Source organism: Lampetra planeri, chromosome 8 (assembly GCF_965212315.1).
Source record: "Lampetra planeri chromosome 8, kcLamPlan1.2.h2, whole genome shotgun sequence".
Classification (NCBI taxonomy): Eukaryota; Metazoa; Chordata; class Hyperoartia; order Petromyzontiformes; family Petromyzontidae; genus Lampetra; species Lampetra planeri.
In genome coordinates this window covers 12,942,649-12,969,215 of record NC_136114.1, presented here as the reverse complement: position 1 = coordinate 12,969,215, position 26,567 = coordinate 12,942,649, and the positions used below count along the sequence as shown (strand labels likewise).

The 26,567-nt window shown below is 49.4% G+C and overlaps 1 protein-coding gene across 1 annotated transcript in view; it reads left to right on the top strand.

Moving 5' to 3' along the window:
• The first annotated feature begins 7,999 nt into the window (after positions 1-7,999).
• The window catches only part of LOC144720364 (transmembrane protein 178B-like), a 152,260-nt gene continuing 133,692 nt past the window's right edge, over positions 8,000-26,567 (top strand). Inside the window, exons 1-2 of the mRNA XM_078597081.1 lie at positions 8,000-9,390; positions 19,632-19,745. Coding sequence (XP_078453207.1) covers positions 8,604-9,390; positions 19,632-19,745 — 901 coding nt within the window. The 5' untranslated portion in view covers positions 8,000-8,603. The remainder of the gene's footprint in view (positions 9,391-19,631; positions 19,746-26,567) is intronic.

Here is a 26,567-nt window from a genome sequence, read left to right as displayed (position 1 = left end):
CTGAGTGTGCTTTTAACTGGAGGTGCACGTGGTGGCGAGTTGTTAACTACCTCGCGTGATATACAGGAGGTCCTGGGTTCGATCCCGACCCTGACGCCTGCTGCTACTATATTTGGAGTTTGCGTGCCTCTCTGCGCGTGGTCGCGAGTATTTTTCTCTGGGTCCTCGGGTTTTTATTCCCTCCAAATTTAGAAACATGCGTTTAGAGTATGCGTTTATTTGTGACCAGGTCGCTTCTAAAAAAGAGCTATGTAGCTCAGTTGGCCTTACTTGGTAAACCAAAAAAAAACAACTGCTGCACACCTGCGTGTGCCCTGCAATTGCCGAAGCGTCACGTGTCTGAAACTCACTGAAACTTAAACGTCGGCCGAACCCCCCAAAAACAAAAAGGATCGTCGTAGTGGCGAGGGAAACCCGAAGTTTTCGGTTCAAGTCAAAGTGTTCTCTTGCTCAAACGAGCACGGGGAGATGCTCGCTTTGAGCCAGAAGGCCGCGGTGGAAATTCGATATTCCCGTTTTTCTTTAGCCAATGCTATTTACATTGTGATAACTTATCATTATATTTATATATTTTTATTTACCTATCATTGATAAATAAATAAATAATTTTTGACTGGGCGTCAGCCCACGAAGCCGCAGAGCCACTTTGCAGCCTCCCCCTCCAGCACGTGGAGGGCAACCATTATTGAAAACGAGATCACGTGACGATTTGCAAGAGGAGGCCATCATGTGGCGGCATCACGTTTCCACGATTGTAAAATTACCCAACAAAAAAAATCACTCACACTTGAAATTGATATTTAAAAAAAACCCTTCGAAATCTCTTTTTCAGAAGACAGACATTTTTCAACCCGTGACAACCATTAAACTTGGCATGCAATGATTCAACCACGCCATCTGATACATTTTCACAACTAGGGGGGTCAAGATTTGATTTAAAAATCGATTTTTTTTATTTACAATGTGGTGATAGTATCGCACCGCGTGGCTGTGAACCCATTACACACAACATACATGAATACAAATTAATGGATTCTCACACGTGCAATACGATGCATGCATTGGGCGTAATCAATTTTAATTGGATGATAGCTACATTGGTACCTGCCTGCATTCGACCACTGTTGTCATACAGGTTTAAACGTGCTCGTCTGCCCATCTACCAGAATAGCAATTTACAAACCTCTGTGTCTCCACTGCTAAATAAAGGCATCCTTGCGCCATTAGTCGTGGGCGTTATTTGACCATACTTCACCATGCTGGTCAGTTTCGGGTTTGCGAAAACGAGCCCAGGGCTACTTCAGATAGCACTCGCCACTGATGGTAGCTGTGACTCGGGATTACACTCGGGTCTGTAACCACGGTGCCATCATTGTCTCGCCTACCCCCATTTATATTTATTTTTTATTTAGTTTGTTTCAACACACAAGTCTCATTGAGTCTAGGTTCTTGCCAAGTTTTTTTTTGCAGCAGGGAGCAAATATGTAAATGTGTAATCCGAATTGAGTAATTTTCAGTGTAACAATTTCAGCATTTGGGTGTTTGACCAATTCCAGTCACAATTGTGTTTTTTTTACTATGGGAGGAAACCGAAGAACCGGGAGGAACCCCATACAGAACAGGGGGAGAACATACAATCTAGATACAGAACGGGGCCAGAGTCGGGAATCGAACCCAGGAGATTCTTGCTGAAGTGGACACGTGCTACTCGCGCATTATCCAGCAGCTCGTCAATTGAGTAAAGTAATCCAAACAACAGTTTCGACGCGATGATGAAAATGGCAACACTTCGTGAAGCATTCGCAGACGTGCATGGGCTGTGCTTGTATATGCATGAAGCGAGTTACGCTTTAGATCAGGGGTGGGGAACGTCCGGCCCGCGAAATCATTTGGTGTGGCCCTGCCAAGGCAACCGCATGCGGGACTCGAAATTCAATACATCTAGGAGCAAACCTGGAAATGCAGTTGCGAGTAGCAACATCATCAATACCAGCTAACATCACACGCCTCACCAAAGAGAAGCAGTTTCAGCCATCGCATTAGGCGTGAGTTAATTAAATGTTTGACCAAATATAACGGGCTGTTTATGCAAATCGATAAAAAAAATATTAATTGTATATTGTGTCAGTCTACACTGCGTGTTGTTGTGATTTGTTTGCACACATGCTATTCTTCTTGATAACCCTACACACATCTAGTTTGATTTGATATTTCCTGGTGTCCCAGAGTGCCACTAAACTGCAGTGGTTCTTAACCTTTACAGCACCCTTGGCACCTCTTTGGTTCTCAATTGTAAAACAGTGAATAATGTCAATAAATGCATAGGGTTTGATTAAACAAAGTAGCTTTACTTACGTGCCCGTGCGTAATTAGTATTTCGATGATTTACCTTCACAAAGGGCATCTCACACCCCAGGTTAAGAACCACTGCACTACTGCCTCGCCAATTATAGTTCAGTCAATCTCTCCTCCCTCTCCTCTCAAGAAGGTCCATTGCCTGCAATATCTTGTGCATATGCAGCCCGCGGATCCATCCACTGCTGGATCGTTATGTCATAAAAAAAAATGTAAAACCGATCTTGAAAACTGTCATATATTTAGACTGCTCCGTAGCATTGTCCGTCGATAATGCTGCGCGTAGATGCGGTAGCATGAAAGTGCAGGACAATTATATGCTTGGGTCTTTCGGTAAAGTCACGTAGATAGATTCAAAGAAAGTAACAAAAAATAACAAAAATCTACTACATTATTTTCTTTGAACCGATCTACGTGGCCTTACCGAAAGACCCAAGAATAGGAATTCCTGCAGTCACGAAAGCTTTAAGTCAAGATGCAGTACAATTGTTAATTTTGTTGAACTATCCTACCGTGTCGCCCCCCCCATCGCCCATCCAGACTCAACATCTGCTTTTGTTTCCGACATGTGACGTGACCGGGCGAATTGTGTGTGATTTAGTTATAGGCTGTGCCTCTAGGCCTGAAACACCAACCAGCTAAGATATATATTGTTTAATAAATATGTTTGTGTTTATTGTTCTGCTTTAGGGCAGCGCTAATGACAGCCTTGGTGAGGTTTGCTGTCTCTACACCCCCCCTCCCCTGTTTGTGCACGTGCTCCACTGAACGTCCAGGCTCTCTGGACATCTGTGACAAATAGCTTCATAGCTCATCAGATTCCTCCAGTGTCAATAAATATTCCGATTCTGATTCTCCATTCTGTTTGATTCCTTAGTGGATGTTGGCTGTAGGGGGGCTCTGAATGTGAATGACATTTCGCGGCAGCGCGGGTATTTCAGCTTTTGCAGAAAGTCGAATGCCGTAAAGAAAAGTAATCAACTCGAACGAGGCTGCCGCGAGAATAGATCTTCCTAATCTCGCGTACAGCCTCGTTCTTCGACAACAGTAAACAGAGGGTATGGCCCGCGCTGAAATCGGCGTGTGGCTTTGGGCATGGTCACTATTCTATCGGCGCTCGCTTAACTCGCTCGCACATCTCGGTCCCCCACGGACAGTCGGATATGCGACATCGTGCTCGTGACGCATTGGGCATTGGACGCGTCTGAAAGGGCAAGAAGGGCTGGATGAATTTTGATTTAAAGCTTTCGTGACTGCAGGGATTCATCTTATAGGTTCTTTCGGTAAAGTCACGTAGAAGGGAAATAATGAAATAATAAAAATAAAACATAATAAAATAACTTTTCACGACGCTTCGGCCACAACGCAAGCAGCCGTCCTCAGGTGAAGAACAGGTCTGTCGGAAAGATAGCGTCTGAATGAGCACCACCATGCTTGGCAGCGTATATTTAAGCTGGGTTGGAGGGGGAAGGGCGCCTTGACAAAGGAATGTGCATATCAAGAGTAATTTGACGTCTGCTTGCGTTATGGCCGAAACGTCGTGAAAAGTTATTTTATTATGTTTTATTTCTATTATTTTATTATTTCCCTTCTACGTGACTTTACCGAAAGAACCAATAAGAAGGGCTGGATGGCTGAAATGTCGAGAGATGACTGGTGTGGTGTGCGATAAGAGGTATGGTTGGAGGAAAAAGTGTGTAGTGTATCGTGTAGTGGGTAGTACAAGACGGTGGTTAGGCCGGTGCTGTTGTATTGGGGCCGAGTGCTGGGGCACGAGAAAGAGGGAGGACCAAGCAATGGCAGTCAGAGAGATGAGAATGTTGCGGTGGATGTTGCGGGTTGACAAGGAAAGACACGGGGGGTGAGAAATGAAGAAGCGAGAGGAAGACTCGAGGTGGTAGAATCACAGAGAAGACGAGAGAGAGAAAAGGCTGGTGTGCTTCGGTCATGTTGAGAGACGACAGGGAAACTAAGTGGGTCAGAAGGTGGCAAGTGATGCAAGTGGAAGGAAAGAGATGAAGAAGAAAGCAGAAGGAGCGGTGGGGGGTGGGGGAGATGTGGTGCGATCGGACACGGTGGCTCGAGGTGCGGAACGAGAGTTAGCGCAGGCCTCGTCAGCGTGGAGAAGGTTGGCAAGGGCAGCGGAACACCTCCACCGTGAGTGGGACAGACGCGTGGAAGAAGAATAAGACGACGTGTGAAAGGAGAAAACGACGACTGCTTGCGGAGATGGAAAGCGAGAAAACCATCAGCACCACGTGCGTGGCGCGCGATGGATCTGGACGGATTTATCGCAATCGGTGGCCGACTGGCTCTTGGGGGAAGCTTTCGTCCAGCGGTGGATAGACCATGGCTTTGCTGCTACTGCTGATGGCGGCGGCGGTGATGAAGATGAATGTATTTAGCCTCCCTGTCGCGTGCGTAGACGCGCGACACGCGAAAGTGGCATTGCAGCTCACCTGTTTTGTATGCGGAGCTGTGCCCTCCTCCGTCTATTTAATGAAGTTTATCGCATGCACCGCACAGACCCTTTTGTGCAGAATTCGCGAGTGATGACTTGGGGCATTTGTACGGTGCCAGGCCGAGGTGTCATTTAGAAATACATTTATAGATCAGCAGGGAAGTGTCTCTTAAAATCTTGGACGGCGTTCGTACCGATGTCCTCTGCGAGAGCGTGGGGCCCCTTCACGCCCGTGTGGCTCTCCAGGCAACGGCAGCATTCTGACGAAAATCCTTCCGGTCAACCTTTGCTCAGCGCGTCTAATAAATACACCGCTTTTTATGTGCAGAGACGGATGTATGAAGGACAGAGACGTCGTCTCACGTATGTATTGTGTTATTTACATTCCAACACAATGACGCTCACGACTATTTTATGTTGTGCAGTAATTGTGCGTCGAACTACGGGATCTACGCCGTCAAGATCTGGCAGTTTATCAGCTTTTTTTGGAGCAAGTCTGACCGCTGATGAGACACTGCATGTCAAAACCGATCCAGATTTTTATTTTTAATCGACTGCTGATGAATGTATGCGCTCCATGAAGGCCGTGCGGCGGGGCAGTGCGTTGTGCAAGATATGTTTTAATATTACGTGGAGAAACTGGTATACGTATGAAGGAGACTTTGTCTGCTCGAGTATTTTGTTATATTCTTCACAACGACGCGAATGGATATTTGTGCTCGATGGGAGGTCGCTCCTTCTCTGCTGCTACCTTCCGGGACACCGTCTGGAATTTCCTTTTGGCCGTTCGCACGACTGCTGAGAACCCTTTCCGCTGTTCGGAATCAGACTCTTGATTTAGACTGGAGGGAGGAATCCGATGAGCTATGAAGCTCTTTTTCACAGACGTCCAGTATGGGCCGGTCAGCAATTCCACGCTCCAAGACTTTTTCTCTTCCCCGCTGCTTGTGAGCAACGTGAAGTATGGTGAAACAACCCCCGTGATCGACACGGCATAGGAGAGGCCTTCATCCAGCAGTGGATTGACAACGCGTGAATTATTTTTTTTTAAATATATATACTTGTAAAAAAAACATTTTCCGATTGAACCATATTTTGTTAATATTTACGTGGAGATAGAGCGATCACTGGAAGCAGTGTTCGGGCGTGTGTACGCTCACGCGTGTTCGCGTGCCGCCAGTAAACACAGCCAACAGAAGAAGCAGCTTGCACCGTGATGTGCAGAAATGGTAATTCTGAGTAGCACCATCAATTAGACCACAGGGCTTGCAACTCGCACAATTAATTTTGACTGCGGGCTGAAAATGATAACACTTCACCAGCACCGCAATTAACAAACGCACTTCCCTAACGCACCGCACACGGGGAAAAGAACAAAAACGAACCTCAATTTCCGATGGGCAATCGCCGTCAGCAGGCACGGTCGATGCACTGCTGGACGAAGGGCGACCGGCAACACGCCACTCCTGCACCGTCAACTGATCAACATCGCCCGGCCTCCGTGGCGGGCGGTCCCTCGGGGTCTCTCTCTCTTCGCTGCGTAACAAAAAAAACACATTCCTGCGGAGGGAGCTGGTAGGAACGTTAGGTTGCTCGGTCAATGGCCAGGGTCAACGGCGGCGTGGTGTATTCCGCAAATATGGCCGACTGTGAGGGCGGGCACAAGCCGGCGTGAGTATGTTAAACGTTGAGTTCTATAAGGGCACCACGGGGTGACCAGCCCCTCCCCACCCAGCCCCTCCACACCCACCCCTCCCCACCCTTTCAAACCCAGCCCCACCCTCCCCACCCCACCCAGCCCCTCCCTGCACGACGGACGGACACAGTAATCCCCTGTGGGCTGGTGTAACCAGGAGGTTCCTACCAGTAAAAGAAAACCGCTCAACACGAAACTCTTATCGACATAGGTCCCTTAAACCACTTTATTTGAGCAGGCCCGACGATGCTGATGAAAGCCAGAAGTTCGTAACCAATCCGAGTTTGCTTGCTTAAACAAATGCCACGGTTAACATCGATTTTAGGAGAATCAACAGGACTATAGATACAAAAAAACATTTTTAAATACATGTTTTTTTTATCGCACGCGACAATATGGAGATCGACCGCATTCCAGCTGATTCGGCGCTCAGCCTTTAAGGTGCTCTTGCCCCTAATTAATGTATAACTAATCACCAATTAAGACCCCGGATGCTGCACCTGCTAGTGTAAAAGCGGTACGTGAAATTGCATTTTGTTGCCATTCGCACGTGCTGCCGTGGAACCGTGGACACCGCAAGGCTGCCCGCATTTTTAATTCGCTTAATTTAAAGCGGCGATTCCACGTTGCTTTCGTGCAGAATGTTAATTTGGCCTCTAAAGGGACGCGGGCGGGCTCACAGCAAACTATGTCCGTAGAACGAGGGAGCCTAAATTCCTTTCAGCCGGAGCTGTCCGCGGCTGAGCACAATAAATATTACCCCCCCCCCCCTCTCACCCCCGGTCTACCCCCCCTCCCCCCAATTCTCCCTTGGGGGCCCTCCAAAATATTACAGGAGAAATGAAGCCCTTCATATACACGTCCAGCCATATGATCAATCCACTGCTGGATGAGACAGACCGGGGTCAAAAATAAATGATCGGTTTCTCAGATTATTCGCGCGCCAGAATATGATACCTGGCGTCTCCTTTATTATTGCGGGTAAGTGAGTGAGTGAGTAGGCGAATGAGTTAGTGGGTGAGTGAGTTGGTGGGTGAGTGGGTTGGTGGGTGAGTGAGTGGGTGAGTGAGTGAGTGGGTGAGTGAGTGGGTGAGTGAGTGGGTGAGTAGGTGAGTGAGTGGGTGAGTAGGTGAGTGAGTTGGTCGGTGAGTGGGTGAGTGAGTTGGTGAGTGAGTGGGTGAGTAGGTGAGTGAGTTGGTGGGTGAGTGGCTGAGTGATTGGGTGAGTAGGTGAGTGAGTTGGTGGGTGAATGGCTGAGTATTTGGGTGAGTAGGTGAGTGAGTTGGTGGGTGAGTGGGTGGGGGGGGGAAGATGGTTGGTGAGCGTCCAAGGGAGTCGAGGCTGCATGACCACGTATCGATCTTCTCCGAGAAGGAGGGATGACATCACTGCTCCATCCATCCCCCACCCCACGCGGTTCGCTCCCTCCCCCCCCTCCTCCCTCCTCTCCCTCCCCTCCCTTCTCTCCCTCCCTCCTCCTCGTCTCCCTCCCCACTCGGTGGTGGTGGTGGCGCGCGCGCATAGCGGCGCTCCCACGCAGGTTGAAAGCAGACGGCTCCATCTCTCGTTTGCTCGATCCCTATCTCCACCCCCCCCCTCCTTGTTTCTCTCTGTCTCTACGGATAATGATGATGATGATGGTGGCAATTACGATGATGATGGTGCGCGAAACATGGACGCTGCATCGACTCGGAGCATCAGAACAGCGTCTCTCCGCGCCGTAGCCGCGACTCATCCCGACTCCCGATGCGATCGGACGGTGAAAGCTGCTGCTGCTGCGGCTGCTGCTACTGCAGAGGTCAAGCGCGCTCACAGCATCGTCAGGGCGAGGAGCTCTCGGCGCGACGGGAGCGTTAGGGAGAGGGAGGAGGAGCGCGCAATTCGTGGCTCCCCCGCAAGCGACGCTCCATCCTAACGCGGCGGCTGCTTCTGCAGCAAAACGCTCCTCCTTCTCGTCGTCGTCATCATCGTCGTCGCCTTTCGTCGTTATCGTTGGGGGGTGTTGGGGGGGTCTAGCAAATAATAATCATCATTCCAACGATTGCTAGCTCGGGGCGAGCCAGCCCGAATGCCTCTCGACACTCGGCGACCATGGCTGCGGTGAGGCTGCTGCTGTACGCGGGCTTGGCGCTCGCTCTGTGCGCCCTGGGGCTCCTGGCGGCCGCGCTCTGCACCGACCACTGGTACGAGACGGATGCGCGCCGCCACCGCGAGCGTTGCCGCAGCTACGGCACGAAGCGTCGCGACCCGGGCTACATCTACACGTCCAACAACAACCTGCCCCTCCGCCAGAGCCCCTTCGTGCAGGTGGTGCGCCGCAGGCCAAACTCGCCCGAGCGAGCGAGCGCCGCGCGCAACGGCACCGCCGAGATGGGCGACGCAGAGGCGGGAGTCGAGAGGCCCCGCGACTCGAGGCAGCAGCAGCAGCCGGCCCCGCTCCGGGCGAGACGCGCCGCGATCCGCCGAGGCAGTGGCGGTGCCGGTGCCAGTGGTGGTGCTACTGCTGGCTCGTCCGGGATGATTCGACTCACAGTCGTGGACGGAAAACCGGCGATGTTCCTCCGCCGCCAGTGTTCGTTGAGAAGACGCCACCGCCACCACCGCCGCCACCGCCGCAGCAGCAGCCACAGTCATCATCCACCGCAATCGTCATCGTCATTATCAGCATCGCCGTCGGCGGCGTTGGGGGTCGGCGCGGCTGCCCGCGGGGGTCCGCGCGTGCAGGGTTCGAGCGCGCGCAGGAGGCGCCAGGTGTTCGGGCCGGGAGGAGTCCCGGACCCGGACTGCGTGCGGCAGGCCAACTCCACGGAGATGGGGCTGTGGAGCAAGTGCTACCGAGACGGCTTCGACGACGAGATCGAGGATCTCATCGCCAAAGGTGGGTGGGTGGAAGGGTGCAAGGTTCTGGTTCGTGTCGCGCAGATCACGCGGTGGGGGGGGGGGCACGGAGGTGCCGCGCGCGCTCTCGGTCAGAGCGAATTGGTAGAAACGTCCGGAGGCACGGCTGTTTATGTAGGTGTGTGTCTGTGTATGTGTGTGTGCACGCGTGTGTGTGTGTGTGTTTGTATGGGGAGCGGTAGTGTAGCGGTTAGCGCGCTGCACTACGAACTTGGTGACCCGGGTTCGATTCCCGCTCACGGCAAACACCAGTGACGATTATCTGAACCGGTCCTGGGCCTCCCTAGGTTGACTCAGCCTCGAATGAGTACCTGGTGCGGTACGCAAACATCGCCGCTAGGGAGACAAAGGCGGCCGGGCGTGGTTGATGGCCACCCACCCCCTCGTGTGCCGTACCGGCCTTCATAGGTGCTCGCTGACAGCACTTGCCCCAACAGTCTGTTAAGGCTATACGGGGAATCTTTGTCTTTGTTGCGTGCATGTTGACCTTCTTTCGCACCGCACGTAGCCCACCGTGCTCATCGGAGGTGCTGATTATCTGCAATGTAAAAAAATCGCCGAACCTCAAGGCTGTGTTTGAGAAGGGTGCTGCGACATTGGGGATGTTTGGCTGATGCACGTGTGTGTGTGTGTTTAAATGAGGCGTTTTCCTTCGTGGCATGGGGGAAGGAGGAGGGGGGGTAACGCTCAAAGGTCCACACAGATGGATGCATGCACCCACTTGCTGTACTGCCATTTCCAATTCGACGCCCAGCTATAAGTGTTGGGCGTTAATTACAAATCTCGGTGTAATCCATCACCCCCTCGCACTGGGTCACAGGCGCGCGCGCCAGCGGCCCAATATGCCTAGAAGGAGGTACGTTGAAAGAGGCTCGAGACTGATTGAGTCCTCCACAATCAAGAACTATCATATTCTATAGGAGTATACCTTACGGTAGAATTGGCTTTGCAACAACTGCAGGATCTAGCAGAAGGAAAGAGGTGATGGCGAAGTGTGGTAACTTCGATGGCATCGCCCGTGATGCCCACTCGATTATTTTCGCATCGCCATCGTTTTTGGGAGGCCTTTTTCCAGCAGTGGCTTGACATGGGTGATTATCATGCTGTGTTCCTACGTATTTCATCGGAACATTCACTGCTAGCGATGCATTTCCATGTTTTTTTTTACCTGTGAGAAATATGCACGTGCATACTATAGGGACTCGGCGTGATGGATTTGTTGGTGCGCCTTATGCAGGCCACGTGTCATCCCAGCGAGATTCGTTATTTTGCAAGGGCACACAATGGGCGATCGTCATTTAGAGACGGGCGGCGTCGATGCTGTGTGACGCCACGGCCAGGTGCATTGCTTCGTGGGATAGAGAGGGTGGGGTAACGCCCGAAGGTCCACACATATGGATACCCAGACCCACTCGCTGTAACGCCAGCTCGAAGCCCAATTTGTTGTCCTTTCCTCCGCACCTCCGATTAACACGGTTGGCTACGTACGGTGTGAAAAAAGTTCCACGGTACATACGTAGAAAAAAGATGCCCTCGATAACGATGAAGCCAGCGGTCTTTAACGCCCACCGTGCGGCGAGAGAGGAATGGGGTCGTGGGTTCGTGGTTTCGATCGGGTTAGTTCGAGTCGAGCCATCTACCCCATCGCTCTCTTAATCTCCCCCCCCCCCCCATCTCTCGCGACCTCATCGCATCTCAGAAGCTGAGTCCGCGTTGAGGCTGGCTCGTGTTTGGATGAGAGATTGCCTGGGAACACCCGAGGTGTTGTGTAGGCGTGGGCTGCGGTCATGGCCATGTGATGGCAGCACGGTGATGAAATGTTTTTGTTTATCTTGCGTTGAGCTTTGAGTGCTGTCCCCCCCGCCACGTGTGTTTTTTGGTGGCTTTTCGCCGGGTACTGCCACATGCCTTCCCCCGAACCTCCGATTCGCACGGTTGGCTACGTACGGTGCGAAATAAGTTCACCATACATACAGTACGTGCATGCCAAGCACTCATGCATGGAATTGGCCAAACATCTCAATGCAGGACCCTCTTCCGAAAGAGCCTTGAGACTCAAATAGTTAGTATTGTTATTATTGCGTTGTCATCATTCATAACTGACATTCATTTAGTATATCTTCACCAACTCGTACTGACCGGCGTGGTGTCGTACTATCAGCTGTTCCCTCCAATAATATTGGGGGGGGGGCGGCCTTCGTCCAGTCCTCGATAGCTCACGGCTGATGATGATGAATTGCTACGTGCTTGTTCGGGTTAAGGTACAGAGACCCGAGACATGCAGATATTAGAACACGTGTTGGAGAGCGTGGAGGGTTGTGCATCTCAATTGGCTTTTGCTCAGCTTCACCACTTCCGTCAGCTCATAAGCACATCGCTTCGTGTAAATAGTTGTGGCGATACTATCGCTCACAGTTCCATGCTAGAGTAATGTCCAATGTATGCACCACACATAGGCCAAATGTATATATCCATACATATCCATCTAGTCATAATGATTTAATGTTTTGCCACATTTGTCAATCTACTGCGATGCGGAGGCCGATCTACGCGGTATCGATCATGCGTGTCGTTTGACCATACTTCGCCGCCCTGGTCATTGTGGGTTAGTGACGGGGCGGTGGGGGGGGGAAGCGAATTGGGGTCCAGGACCGGTTCACATACAACTCGCCACTGCCGTTAGCCGTGGCCAGTAATCTAACCGTGTCCGTCGGAGTCGTGGCGTGGTGACATGATCACTGCGCCACCGCTCCAACGGGCAATTAAGTCGAGGGGCCAATCAGCCGCGATGGGGTTTGCCATCCTTCACGACCGTTGTCGTGTGGGTGAGCAGCACGTGTAACGCTGCAACGTATCGTGGGCGACGGTGGCAGAGTGGCGAATTCGAAGCATCCGTTTGGACTCCACTGCCAACGGATCTTTGCGTCATATCGAAACGTTAATCGGCGAGCATCTCATCTCTCGCAAGCCACGCCCATACATTTTCTTAGAACCTGCAGTGGTTGCATATATCTGGAATCGAATAATATTAATGATGACGATGATGAGTTATTCTTACTCTTAGGTTTTTTCGGTAAAGTCACGTAGGTAAAAATAAAATTAATAAAAGTAATAATAGAAATACAATAATATAATAATATAATAATAATACTTTTATTAATTTTAATTTTATTTTTACCTACGTGACTTTACCGAAAAAACCTAAAAGTATGAATCCTTGCAGTCACGAAAGTTCAAATCTAGAATTATTCTTACTTGTCAACCCACTGCTGATTGGATGACCCCCGACACCATATCACGAATGTTGGGGGGGAGGGGGGGTGTTGGACTATACTTCACCAAGCTGGTCAGTGGGAGAGTGGGGGGCAGTGAAAGCAGGGCTGCCGCAGGCTTGATTCCGATATTATCCGTGGGTCGTAGTCGAACTCAGGTCGCCGGTCAAGTGTGAATGCATCATCAGCTGCTGGCGCGTTTACAAAAAATAAAATAACAATCTGAAATCTGTTCAACACGTAGTAGACTTTCGCGACCACAATTATCCATAGTAGAGGTTTTTTTGTGTTTATTGGCGGTGTGCTAGCCCAAAGATAGTGCTGTGTAATGAGGGCCCCCCTCCCTTTTCAATTTATATGATCCCAAGCGAGCTGACAGAAGAGATAGATATATTCGGATATAAGAGAAATGCAAACAAACGTATAGAGATGTGGTGGGGATGAGAGAAGAAAGATGCAGAGACACCGTAGGAATGACAAAAGATTTAAAGAAAAAATGGCTTTTAAATGATAATTCGCTCGTTACGTTTTGAAGATTTGAAGTTGAGCGGATATTTCATGAACCCATATACAGGGTGCTTCAAATATATATTTTTAATACTTCTGAGAATTTGTAACAATACCACCAGAACTGTGCCTCCGGGCTCTGGAGACCACCTGGAGAAGATTCCAGGCACGTGTTGACAATGATGGCGAATAAGTGGAGACTCTTTGACATTTTGAAGCTGTACTCTTGGGTTATTTCGGTAAAGTCACGTAGGTAAAAAAATAAAATACAAAATTACTGAAAGAAATAATAGTGATTTATTGTTTTATTTATATTATTACTTTTAGTAATTTTTTATTATATTTTTTTACCTACGTGACTTTACCGAAACAACCTAAGAGTATGAATCCTTGCAGTCACGAAAGCTTCAAATCTAGAATTTTGAAGCTATTAACATACATTTGTTACCATGTTACAGCGCATTATCTGTTCTTTTTCCATTAAAAACGATAGTACCATGTAAGTGTTAACATTTTTTTGAAGCACCCTGTATTTTCATAATTTAGGGGGTGGGGGGGGGGGGGTCCTTAAGCTACACGGGTCCCTGAGCCTTTGCTCGTTCTCTGGCGATGCCTAAATGCCACTCGTTGCCCGCCTGGCCCGATGCAACCATGACTCCCCGTGGGCAAACACCAGGCCCGACAACACCCGTGTGTGTGTGTGTGTGGTAATGTGACGCTGCGTGAATAATGCACCTTGCTTGTAAATTATTTATCGGATGAAAATAAAAAAATAAAAAGGAGTCCCGGCATCAACATTACAGAGGGAGAGAGAGAGATATAAAAAAAAGAAAACTGTTTACGGCAGCGTATTAAGGCGGCTTACGTGGAGAAAATCCCTAATTCTAGGTAGGGGTGTGATGGCATCGTGCAGTTTGGTATCGGGCACGGATAGGGGGGCCGTGTGCTCCTCCGTCTGGGGCTGGAAGCCGCGCACAGCTACGGGTGCCACCGGATTGCCGCCTCTGTTGGGGCGGCGGGCGGGAGGGGAGAGAAAGCCGACAAAACGCACGCGGCGACGATGAGGACGATGAGGACAACAACGATGACAAAGACAACAACGATGATGATGAGGACAACAACAATGATGAGGACAACAACAATGACAAAGACAACAACGATGACGATGAGGACAACAACAATGACAAAGACAACAACGACGATGAGGACAACAACAATGATGATGACAACAACAATGACAAAGACAACAACGATGACGATGAGGACAACAACAATGACAAAGACAACAACGACGATGAGGACAACAACAATGATGATGACAACAACAATGACAAAGACAACAACGATGACGATGAGGACAACAACAATGACAAAGACAACAACGACGATGAGGACAACAACAATGATGATGACAACAACAATGACAAAGACAACAACGATGACGATGAGGACAACAACAATGACAAAGACAACAACGACGATGAGGACAACAACAATGATGATGACAACAACAATGACAAAGACAACAACGATGACGATGAGGACAACAACAATGACAAAGACAACAACGATGATGAGGACAACAACAATGACAAAGACAACAACGATGACAAAGACAACAACGATGACGATGAGGACAACAACAATGACAAAGACAACAACGATGACGATGAGGACAACAACAATGACAAAGACAACAACGACGATGAGGACAACAACAATGATGATGACAACAACAATGACAAAGACAACAACGACGATGAGGACAACAACAATGATGATGACAACAACAATGACAAAGACAACAACGATGACGATGAGGACAACAACAATGACAAAGACAACAACGATGATGAGGACAACAACAATGACAAAGACAACAACGATGACAAAGACAACAACGATGACGATGAGGACAACAACAATGACAAAGACAACAACGACGATGAGGACAACAACAATGACAAAGACAACAACGACGATGAGGACAACAACAATGACAAAGACAACAACGATGACGATGAGGACAACAACAATGACAAAGACAACAACGATGACAAAGACAACAACGATGACGATGAGGACAACAACAATGGTCATCGATGAGTTCTAAATGAAAACAGATTAAATTCGATGTTTCACTTAATTCAGCTAAGGGGCCGTCCATAAATGACGTCACGCGATTTTGGAGATTTTTGACCCCCCCCCCCCCCTTCTTCTTGGTTTTTTTGGTAAAGTCACGTAGAAGGGAAGTAAAAGTCAGACCCCCCCGCAAATATGACGTCACGAAGCTCTGCCCCCCCCCCCCAAAAAAAAACCATGCTTCAAATCGCTTTAAACTATTGTCATTGTAGTGCGTATTCAATGTGGCGCTGCACTCTGATGTTGTAGGAGAAAGCATTTATCAAAAAGTCTATATATTTAAGTGTCTATATTTATTTAAAGTTACGCATTTTGATGTGACGTCACATTTATAACCCCCCCCCCCCTCGTCACACATCGTCACAAATGTCTGACCCCTCCCCCCGCCTAGGTGCGTGACATCATTTATGGACGGCCCCTAACTTCCAACTTACCCCCGAGATTTAAAACAAAGAAAAATGTCTCCGACTGCCACGTGGAGTCGGGTAGTGTGAGAAAATGTGCTCCCTCCTAGGCCTTGGATTGAACGAGGACGCCAACTTGAAGGCAATCTCAAGGCGTAGCTCTGACGTATTAACCTCCGCGGGCCCTTCTCCAGCACGTGGTGGTGCACTGCTCTCTTGAGTTCCAAACGGACACTTGGTGGCGCAGGTGCCACGTTTGGGATTCAACTGTGAGGGGGCGCGTTGAGGGTGGGGGGGCACTAATGCAAAAGAGGGGAGCGAGGGCATGCTAGTAGTTGTGGGTGAGGTTTGCAGGGCCCAGGTCTGGGAGCAGAGTGAGAGAGGGCTGGTGTGTGTGTGTGGGGAGCGGTAGCGTGACGGTTACCGCGCCACGCCACGAATCCGGCGACCCGGGTTCGATTTCCCGCTCGTGGCAAACACTGGTGACGTGGGCCTCCCCTAGGCCTGACTCGGCCTCAAATGAGTGCCTGGTGCGATGTGTAAAAAAAAACATTGCCACTAGGGAGACAAAGGCGGCCGGGCATGGTGCTGGCCATCCACCCCCTCGTGTGCCGTTTCGACCTTCATAGGTGCTACTTTGTTAACAGTGCTTGCCCCGACAGTCTGTTAAGGCTTCACGGGGGAATATTTGTCTTTGTGTGCATGCTAAATTTCTTTCACATACATCGTACGTAGCCCACCTTGCTAATCGGAGGTCACGTGGTCATATGGCTTTTTTTTGAACAGCTGGGGTCATGACCCAACTGTGCACTGCTTAGCTGCTGTTAAGGTTCATCAATGCAACATAATGAGCATTGGCCTTTGCTGTGCCCTACTCGTAGACCCCTGTGTAAATAGTCATTTGTCTATCTATCCATCATAACAAGCCTCGCTAAGTCTCGAGACAATTTTGGCAGGAGGTTGCTGCAATGGCATATCTGTCCAATTCAATTTTCATTAGCGTTTTTGCTTGAAGGAGGAAAACCGGAGTGCCTGGAGAAAACCCCCGAATACTGTACCAGGGACGGCACTCCCAAGGCCCACTCTATGGATGAGTTCATGAACCCATTTGCTGGGTTTGGGAGTTTCACAAATCTCGGTGACCCACTAACCGTTGCCTCTAAACTGCTGTGTCACGGAGATGCAGCACCGCATCATTTTTTTGATGGATTGCTTCTTTATTTTTAACCCAAAATTGCAATTGGTGAAGTGTCCGCTCGCATCTCTCGCAGAGCAGCGCAAACCTTCCTGGTAGAGAACCGCCCGTGGAAGCGTGACAGTTAAAAACCGATATTTTTTTTAATTCTCAAAGCGAGAATTGAGCCAAATTAAGTTCAGAACTAAATTTAATGCGTTGGGGGAGAGAAGGTGTTTCTGTGCCATCATTAGTGTCTGAGTGGAGGGCATCGTCTCGTCACTGCCCGTGAGAACCCGATTTAAACTGGCTGCCTGGATTCAAACTCAGCGGTGCCAGCTCAGTGCTCTGACCTTTGACCTCTGAGTCACCCGGTCACCTCGTGCACCATCGCACCTGCGTGGGGCCTGCACCTTATTGTGTCCGTTGGCTTTCATCCTCAACATTCGCGCAGCAATCGCCTTTGTCCCCGTCTATCATACCGCGGCATTTAAAGCCGCGTCAACACAGTTTAAAGTCTCGTTAGCAAAGGGCTCGCCCTCTCACCTACGCCCCCATCTATGCACGATCCAAGCCTGGGTGCAGCACCACAAGTCGAGCTAGGGGCAGGTCCAGCACTTGGCTCGATATTGACCGGTGATGTTGGCCACGAGAGGGAATCGAACTCGGGTGGGCGGGTTCGCGTCTTGCGTTTGCGTTAACCACAACACGACCGCTCCCCACAGCGTACACGCACGCACGACCCTTCCCGCGTGAGCTTGTCTGTCATTAAAGCTGCGAGGCTTGTGTTGTTTGATGCACAATGGTGTTGTATTTTTCCTGAAAAAGAAAAAAACACATAAAACATAAACATGCTTCGTGTATCTGGTCATGTGAATTGTTGCCATCTCGGCAGCTGTACACGGGTCAAGTGGGAGTCAAAAAAGAATAGGAGGCGTTTTGTTTCACTGGATGCCTTTTCGTAAAAAAACAATTTCTGAAGAAGACCAGGTGCTCAAAACTTATCTTGCTTCTCGGCCAGAAACATAAATGGGATTTATTTCTATTTTCTGACACGCACATCAAGCAAAGCCATTCTCAATCAATACATGTATCAAGTGGTGGGAGGTTGCTTCTTCTCTTGCGCTGCTCGTACGGTCCACATTGGGTTTTCGTTTTTCTAAAATAATGACCCTTTATTCAATGAGTTTGAGTTTATTTGAACTTCATCATGGAACCTCCATTGGGAGTATCAACATATAATAATAGGTTTTACAATTTTTGGAAATAAAACGGTTGTGTTAAGATGTTAAAACACCAAACCTTTTGCAAGGAATCATGTCTGCGTTAACCACATATACTTGTGGTGAACATGCATTGTGTTTGAACATCTTATGGTGTTTTAACGTTTTATCACAACTGTTTTATTGCCAGAAAGGGTAAAACCTATTATTATATTTTGATATACTGGCAAGGGAGGTCCCGTGATGTAGCTTCTCACCCCGAGCTCTCAATGTCCTGATAGTGGCATTATCTTTGTGCTCTTATTTTATTATGTTTTACTTTTATTATTTTATTATTTCCATTCTACGTGACTTTACCGAAAGAACCAAGAAGATGAATCCCTGCAGTCACAAAAGCTTTAAATCAAAATTTCTCTTTGTGCTGTTCGCCTTTTGGCATCCTCTGGTCTAACACCGTTTGAGACGACTCTAAAGAAAGCTGTGTCTGGTGTGGACCAATCAGATTCAAAGACAATGCTTTATATACTACCAGAGCATGTTTTTTCGTTTGCATGTTCACCACACGTGTGTGTGGTTGATGCAGACATGATTCCTTGCAAAAAGCTTCAGTTTGGTGTTGTAAAATCTTCTCACATCTATTTTATTGCCAGAAAGGGTACATCCTATTCTTATATTGACTCAAAGCTTTCGTGACTGCAGGAATTCATACTCTTTGGGTCTTTCGGTAAAGTCACATAGATATTTCTTCCTGCCTCAGCAGTCCGCCTGCTATGTTTCTTTCACCTGAAGACGATTTCTCGTGTTGCGATCGAAACGTCGTGATTTTTTTCTTATTTTTCTATCTACGTGACTTTACCGAAAGACCCAAAGAGTACTATTTATTCTTATATTTATTTTACTTGCTATGCAAACGATGGCCCCGTGTAGACACTTGCGCCACAGTCACCCAGTTGAGTCTCGATACTCGCCAAGTCTCGAGGCGGTTTTCCAGGAGGGTTCCTGCATTGGGGTGTTTCCCCATCGCGTTGAGTGCTTTGCATGTGGCGGAAACCGGACTACCCAGATAAAACCCACCACACGTACGTAGAGATAGCACGCAAAGTTACGCTCGGATAGATTCAAGAACCATTGCTCTCATGCCATCACCTGGTCACATCTTATTCTACAATTCTGCTATGTATTATAAAAAAAAAACTAACGACCCATTTCACTTGCACGTTCAACAGGGAAAGCTTTATTCCCACTGGTGCCAACTTGTTGTATTTGTGTACATCGCACGTGAGTGCTCGTGTGTGTATACACACACACGTGCACTTGCCACACACCTACGCACATTTTACACTTCGACGCTACGCAAACGAGTGTTGTGTAAACAAACGTACACGCGCGCACCTACACGCGCGCGTTACGCCGTCTTCGTCGACTGCCACCAATGTGCTGCTGCTGTTGCTGGCTCTGTCGAGGGCGCGAACTCACGGCCGTTTATGTCGGACCTGCAGGCATCATCCAGCGCTGCTTCCCGATAAAGTATCACTACTCGTCCACGTCGCTGCCAAAAAACCTGCCTTACAACGTGACGCGCGCCATCCGCCAGGACGAGTGGCACTCGCTCCGTGAGTTTGCACGCACGCACTCACACACGTGCACGCATCCACGCACGCACTCCAACACGCACTCACACACGTGCACGCATCCACGCACTCACACACATGCATGTGCACGCACTCACACACACACAGGCGCATGGATGTGCACGCATCCACGCACGCACGCACTCACACACGGGCGCATGGATGTGCATGCATCCACGCACGCACTCACACACGTGCATGCATCCACGCACGCACGCACACGCATCCACGCACGGATGTGCATACATCCACACTCGCACGCGCGCACGTGCGGGTGGTGAGGATGAGACTGCGAGCTCGCTATCAAGTGTGCAGGCGGTGCAACCGCTCCGTGGCGCACGGGGTCGGACATGCACGGCCACCGGAGTTACGAAGAGGGAGGGAGGGACGTCGATGGTGGGGGTGAGGAGGTTAAAAGAGGGGGGGGGGGGGCTCTAATTTAGCTTTCTTGCACCACGGCCATGCCAACCACGCGACGCCACTGGGATGAGGTTGTGAGCGTCGTGGGTCAGGGCGAGGGTCAGGGGGTCAAAGTAACCCCCCTGTGATGCTACATGCAGCGCTACAACAGGGAGGGGAGGGGGGGGGGCAGCGGGCCACATCACTGCTCCCTCCACAATTTGGTGGATTTGGAGGCAGAAGAGAGATCTTTTAGTCCTCCGCGAAATATTGCCTGTGGCCATGGAGATGGAAGATTGCAATGGACGCGTTTTACCGTTCGAATGAAACTTGTGGGTGGATTAAAAGGGTCACTCGGTGGAGAGACACAACAGCCGAAGGGGGAGGGGGGGGGCGACTTACTGTGTAATCTGACGCGAGGGGATACGTACCCACGTCCTTCATGTGTGAAACTAATCCACCTCGTGCGTCCACCCTACGGCGAAAAATGTCAAACTGCGCGCAGAAAATGGTGTAAAAAAAAAAGCACACAGCGTCTCTGTGCATGTGTCAAAAAAAAATATCCAGCATTTCCCGAAGAACTGCATTGTGGTGCTGTTGTCTTGGGTCACCATCAATATAAATTTGAGCAAATATGACCGAGTGACCGACTGACCGACGGATTTGCAGATTTGACCGTTGGCTACAGCTCCTCCGCACGGCGTCCCCCCCCTCCCTATCGTCCTTAGAGTCACTGTAGAGTCAACATGTTAAATGTTGAAGATGTCTATGCGTGAGATGCTGCTGTCTTGCCTGCAACACCCATCGTGCACCACACACACTGCACAGTGCCCATCCCCTCAATATGTCAAAGGCCTCTGTCTGTTGTAGACGTGTCGGATTGCACCTGACATGAAGACTTTCAAAAGTGGCCTTCCCCCCTATCAGCATCCAGAGGACTCTACCCTAAGACCAACCATATCATAAAGAGACCCAAGACTATATCCTCTCTGAGCAGCCACTGAGATTATTCGGCCGTAAATACATTCAAGCACACCATCCCATAAAAAAAAACACCTTTGATGACTCCGCAGGCCTCTGCTGTCTCCTAAAAGCTATCCACATTATCTGGTCATAAAACCATTCAACTATCTTCACTTAAATGTATCCAGAGCCTGCTATGCACTCCTCCATTGCCTTTTTAGAAACTTGTGTACACTTCTCAGGTAAGACGACAACAACAAGGCGAAGGATGTTTACGTGCACTCTGCCAATGCAATACTTTTGAACATTTTGGCCTAGATTCAAGTCTTGGCCAAATAAAAAAAAATCCATGAAAACAAATGTTGGCAATTTTCGTTTCACTGTTGGTGATGGGGACGTCGCTACGTTTTAGTCAAACAAAAACGAATTTCGGATGAAATTGAACATGTGCCAAGATATAAAAGAAAAATCTAATCTATCCCTCAGTGTCGGTCTGTACACATGCAGGATTTTTAAACAAAAATTCGTTTAATTCTGCCCCCCCCCCACCCCCGGCTGATGAGAGAATTTTCTTCAGCTGGAGAGGGAGCGGCGGCATCTTTATATGGGTTTGTGCTGCTGGGTTTGTGCTGCTGGGTTTGTGCTGCTGGGTTTGTGCTGCTGGGTTTGTGCTGCTGGGTTTGTGCTGCTGGGTTTGTGCTGCTGGGTTTGTGCTGCTGGGTTTGTGCTGCTGGGTTTGTGCTGCTGGGTTTGTGCTGTTGGGTTTGTGCTGTTGGGTTTGTGCTGTTGGGTTTGTCCTGTTGGGTTTGTGCTGCTGGGTTTGTGCTGCTGGGTTTGTGCTGCTGGGTTTGTGCTGCTGGGTTTGTGCTGCTGGGTTTGTGCTGCTGGGTTTGTGCTGCTGAGTTTGTGCTGCTGGGTTTGTGCTGCTGGCTTTGTGCTGCTGGCTTTGTGCTGTTGGGTTTGTGCTGCTGGGTTTGTGCTGCTGGGTTTTTGCTGTTGGGTTTGTGCTGCTGGGTTTGTGCTGTTGGGTTTGTGCTGCTGGCTTTGTGCTGCTGGCTTTGTGCTGTTGGGTTTGTGCTGCTGGGTTTGTGCTGCTGGGTTTGTGCTAATGGGTTTGTGCTGCTGGGTTTGTGCTGTTGGGTTTGTGCTGCTGGCTTTGTGCTGCTGGCTTTGTGCTGCTGGCTTTGTGCTGCTGGCTTTGTGCTGCTGGGTTTGTGCTGCTGGGTTTGTGCTGCGGGGTTTGTGCTGCTGGGTTTGTGCTGCTGGGTTTGTGCTGTTGGGTTTGTGCTGCTGGGTTTGTGCTGTTGGGTTTGTGCTGTTGGGTTTGTGCTGTTGGGTTTGTCCTGTTGGGTTTGTGCTGCTGGGTTTGTGCTGCTGGGTTTGTGCTGCTGGGTTTGTGCTGCTGGGTTTGTGCTGCTGGCTTTGTGCTGCTGGGTTTGTGCTGCTGGGTTTGTGCTGCTGGGTTTGTGCTGCTGAGTTTGTGCTGCTGGGTTTGTGCTGCTGGCTTTGTGCTGCTGGCTTTGTGCTGTTGGGTTTGTGCTGCTGGGTTTGTGCTGCTGGGTTTGTGCTGCTGGGTTTGTGCTGTTGGGTTTGTGCTGCTGGCTTTGTGCTGCTGGCTTTGTGCTGCTGGCTTTGTGCTGCTGGCTTTGTGCTGCTGGGTTTGTGCTGCTGGGTTTGTGCTGCTGGGTTTGTGCTGCTGGGTTTGTGCTGCTGGGTTTGTGCTGTTGGGTTTGTGCTGCTGGCTTTGTGCTGCTGGCTTTGTGCTGCTGGGTTTGTGCTGCTGGGTTTGTGCTGCTGGGTTTGTGCTGCTGGCTTTGTGCTGCTGGGTTTGTGCTGCGGGGTTTGTGCTGCTGGCTTTGTGCTGCTGGCTTTGTGCTGCTGGCTTTGTGCTGCTGGCTTTGTGCTGCTGGCTTTGTGCTGCTGGGTTTGTGCTGTTGGGTTTGTGCTGCTGGCTTTGTGCTGCTGGCTTTGTGCTGCTGGCTTTGTGCTGCTGGCTTTGTGCTGCTGGCTTTGTGCTGCTGGGTTTGTGCTGCTGGGTTTGTGCTGCTGGGTTTGTGCTGCTGGGTTTGTGCTACAGGTTGCGCCGAGTGCCGTTGCTACTGCCGCGTGTGTGCGCGAGGTACAACCCGAATATTTATTTCGCTTCAACTTCCTTCCGTGATTCTGGAATCGCAACTGCTTATTGCTCCGATGGCCTCATGATGACAGTTTAAAGGTGGCGGTGGAGGATGGTTAGCATGGGGCCTCGTGTACAGAATGATATGGGGGGAGGGGATTCTCCTGTTCTGTTTCCCATGTCTTTGCAGCCTGATGCTTGGGGCCCCCTAGCCCCATTGACCCTGGTGCAGTTACACCGCCTGCATACTCGATAGCTACGCCAATGGTTAGCAGCTAACCCCGGCTTTACTCGCGCTCTATAACATTTCAACACAATTCTTCCTGGCCCTTGGCTTTGACCGTCTGCCAACCTGCACAGCCCTGCTTTTACAATGGCAATTACAATTTAAGCTCGCGCGCACTTTAAAAATAAATCACAAGTTATCGAAACGCACACATCGTGTTCCCTGAGCGATCAGGTTTGTGTTCTTTCCAAAACATCAAATGCATGATCGGATTAATGCGTTTCGAGCAAAGTACCGTGGCGCCAGCTGCGAGTGTAACATTTTTTCAAACGCCGTGCACGAATATAATTACAGAAAAAAAACTCCCCCAAAATTAAAAATAAGACGACGACGAACGTGGGCAACGGTCCCCCTGATTTCAAACGCGCGCTGATGTGGGGAAAACGCCGCCCGGAACGCGCCGACACGCGCTATGAAGGGGTTAACGGCAGATGTCCCGCGGTACACGACACCGTATACACGGGAGCGTGTAGGGGGATTGGGTTTTTTTTTTCTTTGAAAGAGACTGAAGCTGCAACCTAACGATAAAGCCCCGTTGCCTTCGGGCGGCGTATGAATCATTACCGCGCGCTGTTTCTCGTTCATTATTTATAGCGTGTCTGCCGCGTCTGTAGGTGCAATTAAGTGAGAAGGGACCCGGTTAAACACCTGCGTTGTCGCCGCCGCCATCGTTGCGCGCGGGTTGTGTTGTGTCACCTGTGCGTTCGTGTGTTGGTGTGTTGTTGTGGGTGCGGTAGTGTCGCGGTGAGCAGGCTCTGCTACGAACCCAGCGACCCGAGTTCGATTCCCGCTCACGGCCAACACCTGAACTGGTCCTGGGCCTCCCTGAGATGGACTCAGTCGCAAACGAGTACCTGGTGTGGTGTGTAGTAAACATCGCCACTGGGGAGACAAAGGCGGCCGGGCGTGGTGCTGGCCACCCACCCCCTCATGTGCCTTTCCAGCCTTCATAGGAGCTTGTCAACAGCACTTGCCCCGACAGACTGGTATAGGCTATACGGGGGATCTTTGTCTTTGTTGTACGTGTATTGACGTGCAAAAGTGGGGGGGGGGGGGGGGGGGAAACTTCATTTGGAATGCACTTTTCAATCATGGTCTTGTAAATTATTTGACGACTTTGTTTGGCGATGCTGCTGCTGATGCGTTGTCAGTGGTACACGAGCACAATTAACAACAAAAAAGTCAAATTCCTGAAAAGTCATCAATTTTATGTTGCTTTGCAATGTGTATATATTTTTGCATTTTGAGGCAGCATTGTTCACGACCGTAAGTTTTTGTTGTTGTCAATTATTAAACGATGGATGGAGTGGAGGTTCGTTGCTCGGAGTGCTCCGCTATGAACCCGACACCCCGAGTTCGATTCTTGATCATGGCTCATGTTGGTGGCGAGTGATATCCGAACCCGATCCTGGACCATCTGCTTCGCTAGGCCACGAAAAAAACAACGCCCATGGCCGACACGGCGGTTGTTTGGAATTGTCCAGAATTTCCTCTGCTCGTTCCCATACTGCTGAGAGACCAACACCCCTTCCCCGTTCAATTCCAGGCTCGAAACACTTCTGCTCATGATGACCGCCGTGGTGAAGTACGGTCAAACAATCCCCACGATCGACACCGTCTTGAGGGGCCCTTAATCCAACGTTGGATTGACAAATGGCTCAAAATATCAGTATTTTATTAAAGTACATATATAAATGTATCACTTGCCCTATTCCTATATATTTGTTTAAGTTTAAAAAGAATTTGAGATTGTTGTTGTGCCTTGAAATTGAACCTTTTACAAGTATAAGACCACTATGGGAACCTCATTTGCCAGTAAAAATATGATAATTGGTTTTTTACCCTTCTATCTGGCAACAAAACTGACACCTTTTATCATCAGAGAATGAGGTGCATTGTCTTTGAGTTGTGCGCCTTTTGGCGTCATCTGGTCCAACCCATGTGAGACTAGGCTCTAAGGAAAGCTGTCTCGGGTCTGGACCAATCAACTTCAAGGACAGTGCACATTATCAGAGTTATGTCTTTTGTTTGTATTATGACTGCAGGTATTGCGGTCTATGCAAACATGACTCCTTGTAAAAAGGTGTCAGTTTTGTTGCCAGATAGAAGGGTAAAAAAAACAATTATCAAGTATAAGACCAAAAAGTGTTTTTGAAATTGTACGATTGTCTCCTGGACCATTGTACAAAAGTTGGAGAATCCGTTATAAATAAAAGAATAATATGGCAAGCAATCACTTTTCAATATTTCTTCACCGGTGTTAGTAATTTTACACACGATATACATATTCTATAAAAGTCTTATAAAGGGGCTTGTGAAATGAGCATAACATTGGGCCTGTGGCTTTTTTCTGAATTAGGCCGACAGAATTATACTATTTCCAAAGGTTCAAATGGCCGTGTGTGTGTGTGTGTGCGCATCTGCGTGGGGAGCGATAGTGCAATGGTTAGCGTACTGACCTACGAACCCGGTGACCCGAGTTCGATTCCCACTCACAGCGAACACCAGTGACGATTATCTGAAGCGGTTCTGGGTGTCATCTACGTTGAGTCCGCCTCAAATGAGTACCTAATGCGATGTGAAAACATCGCCACTGTGGAGACAAAGGCAGCTGGCTGGGTGTGGTGCTGGACATACCATCCCATCATGCACCACTTCGCTTGAAAGGTGTTCGCTGGCAGCAGAGAGCCCAAACAGCCCATAAGGCTGAACAGGCGAAAATTTTTTTGTTGTTCTCTGACATGTGAATGGCATTTCATTTGCGCAACAATGGCTCGGATTTCATTTCTCACCGGTACAAAATTTTAAATTGGAAACCACGGCAGCTGAATAATAATCGTAAGAGGGCGATGGCGACCACCTGGGTGCCATGCAGCGGATAATGGGCGTCCCCTCGATTTCTCCGTTGTCTGCCCGGCTCGCCGCTGTGTCGTGCGTGCTCGCGCTGGCGGGCGCCCGCTCACTCGCCCGTCTCACAACGCCATCCCCAATGTGGCTACACCACAGCAAACTCCTGCACTCTAAACAAACGTGGGAGGGA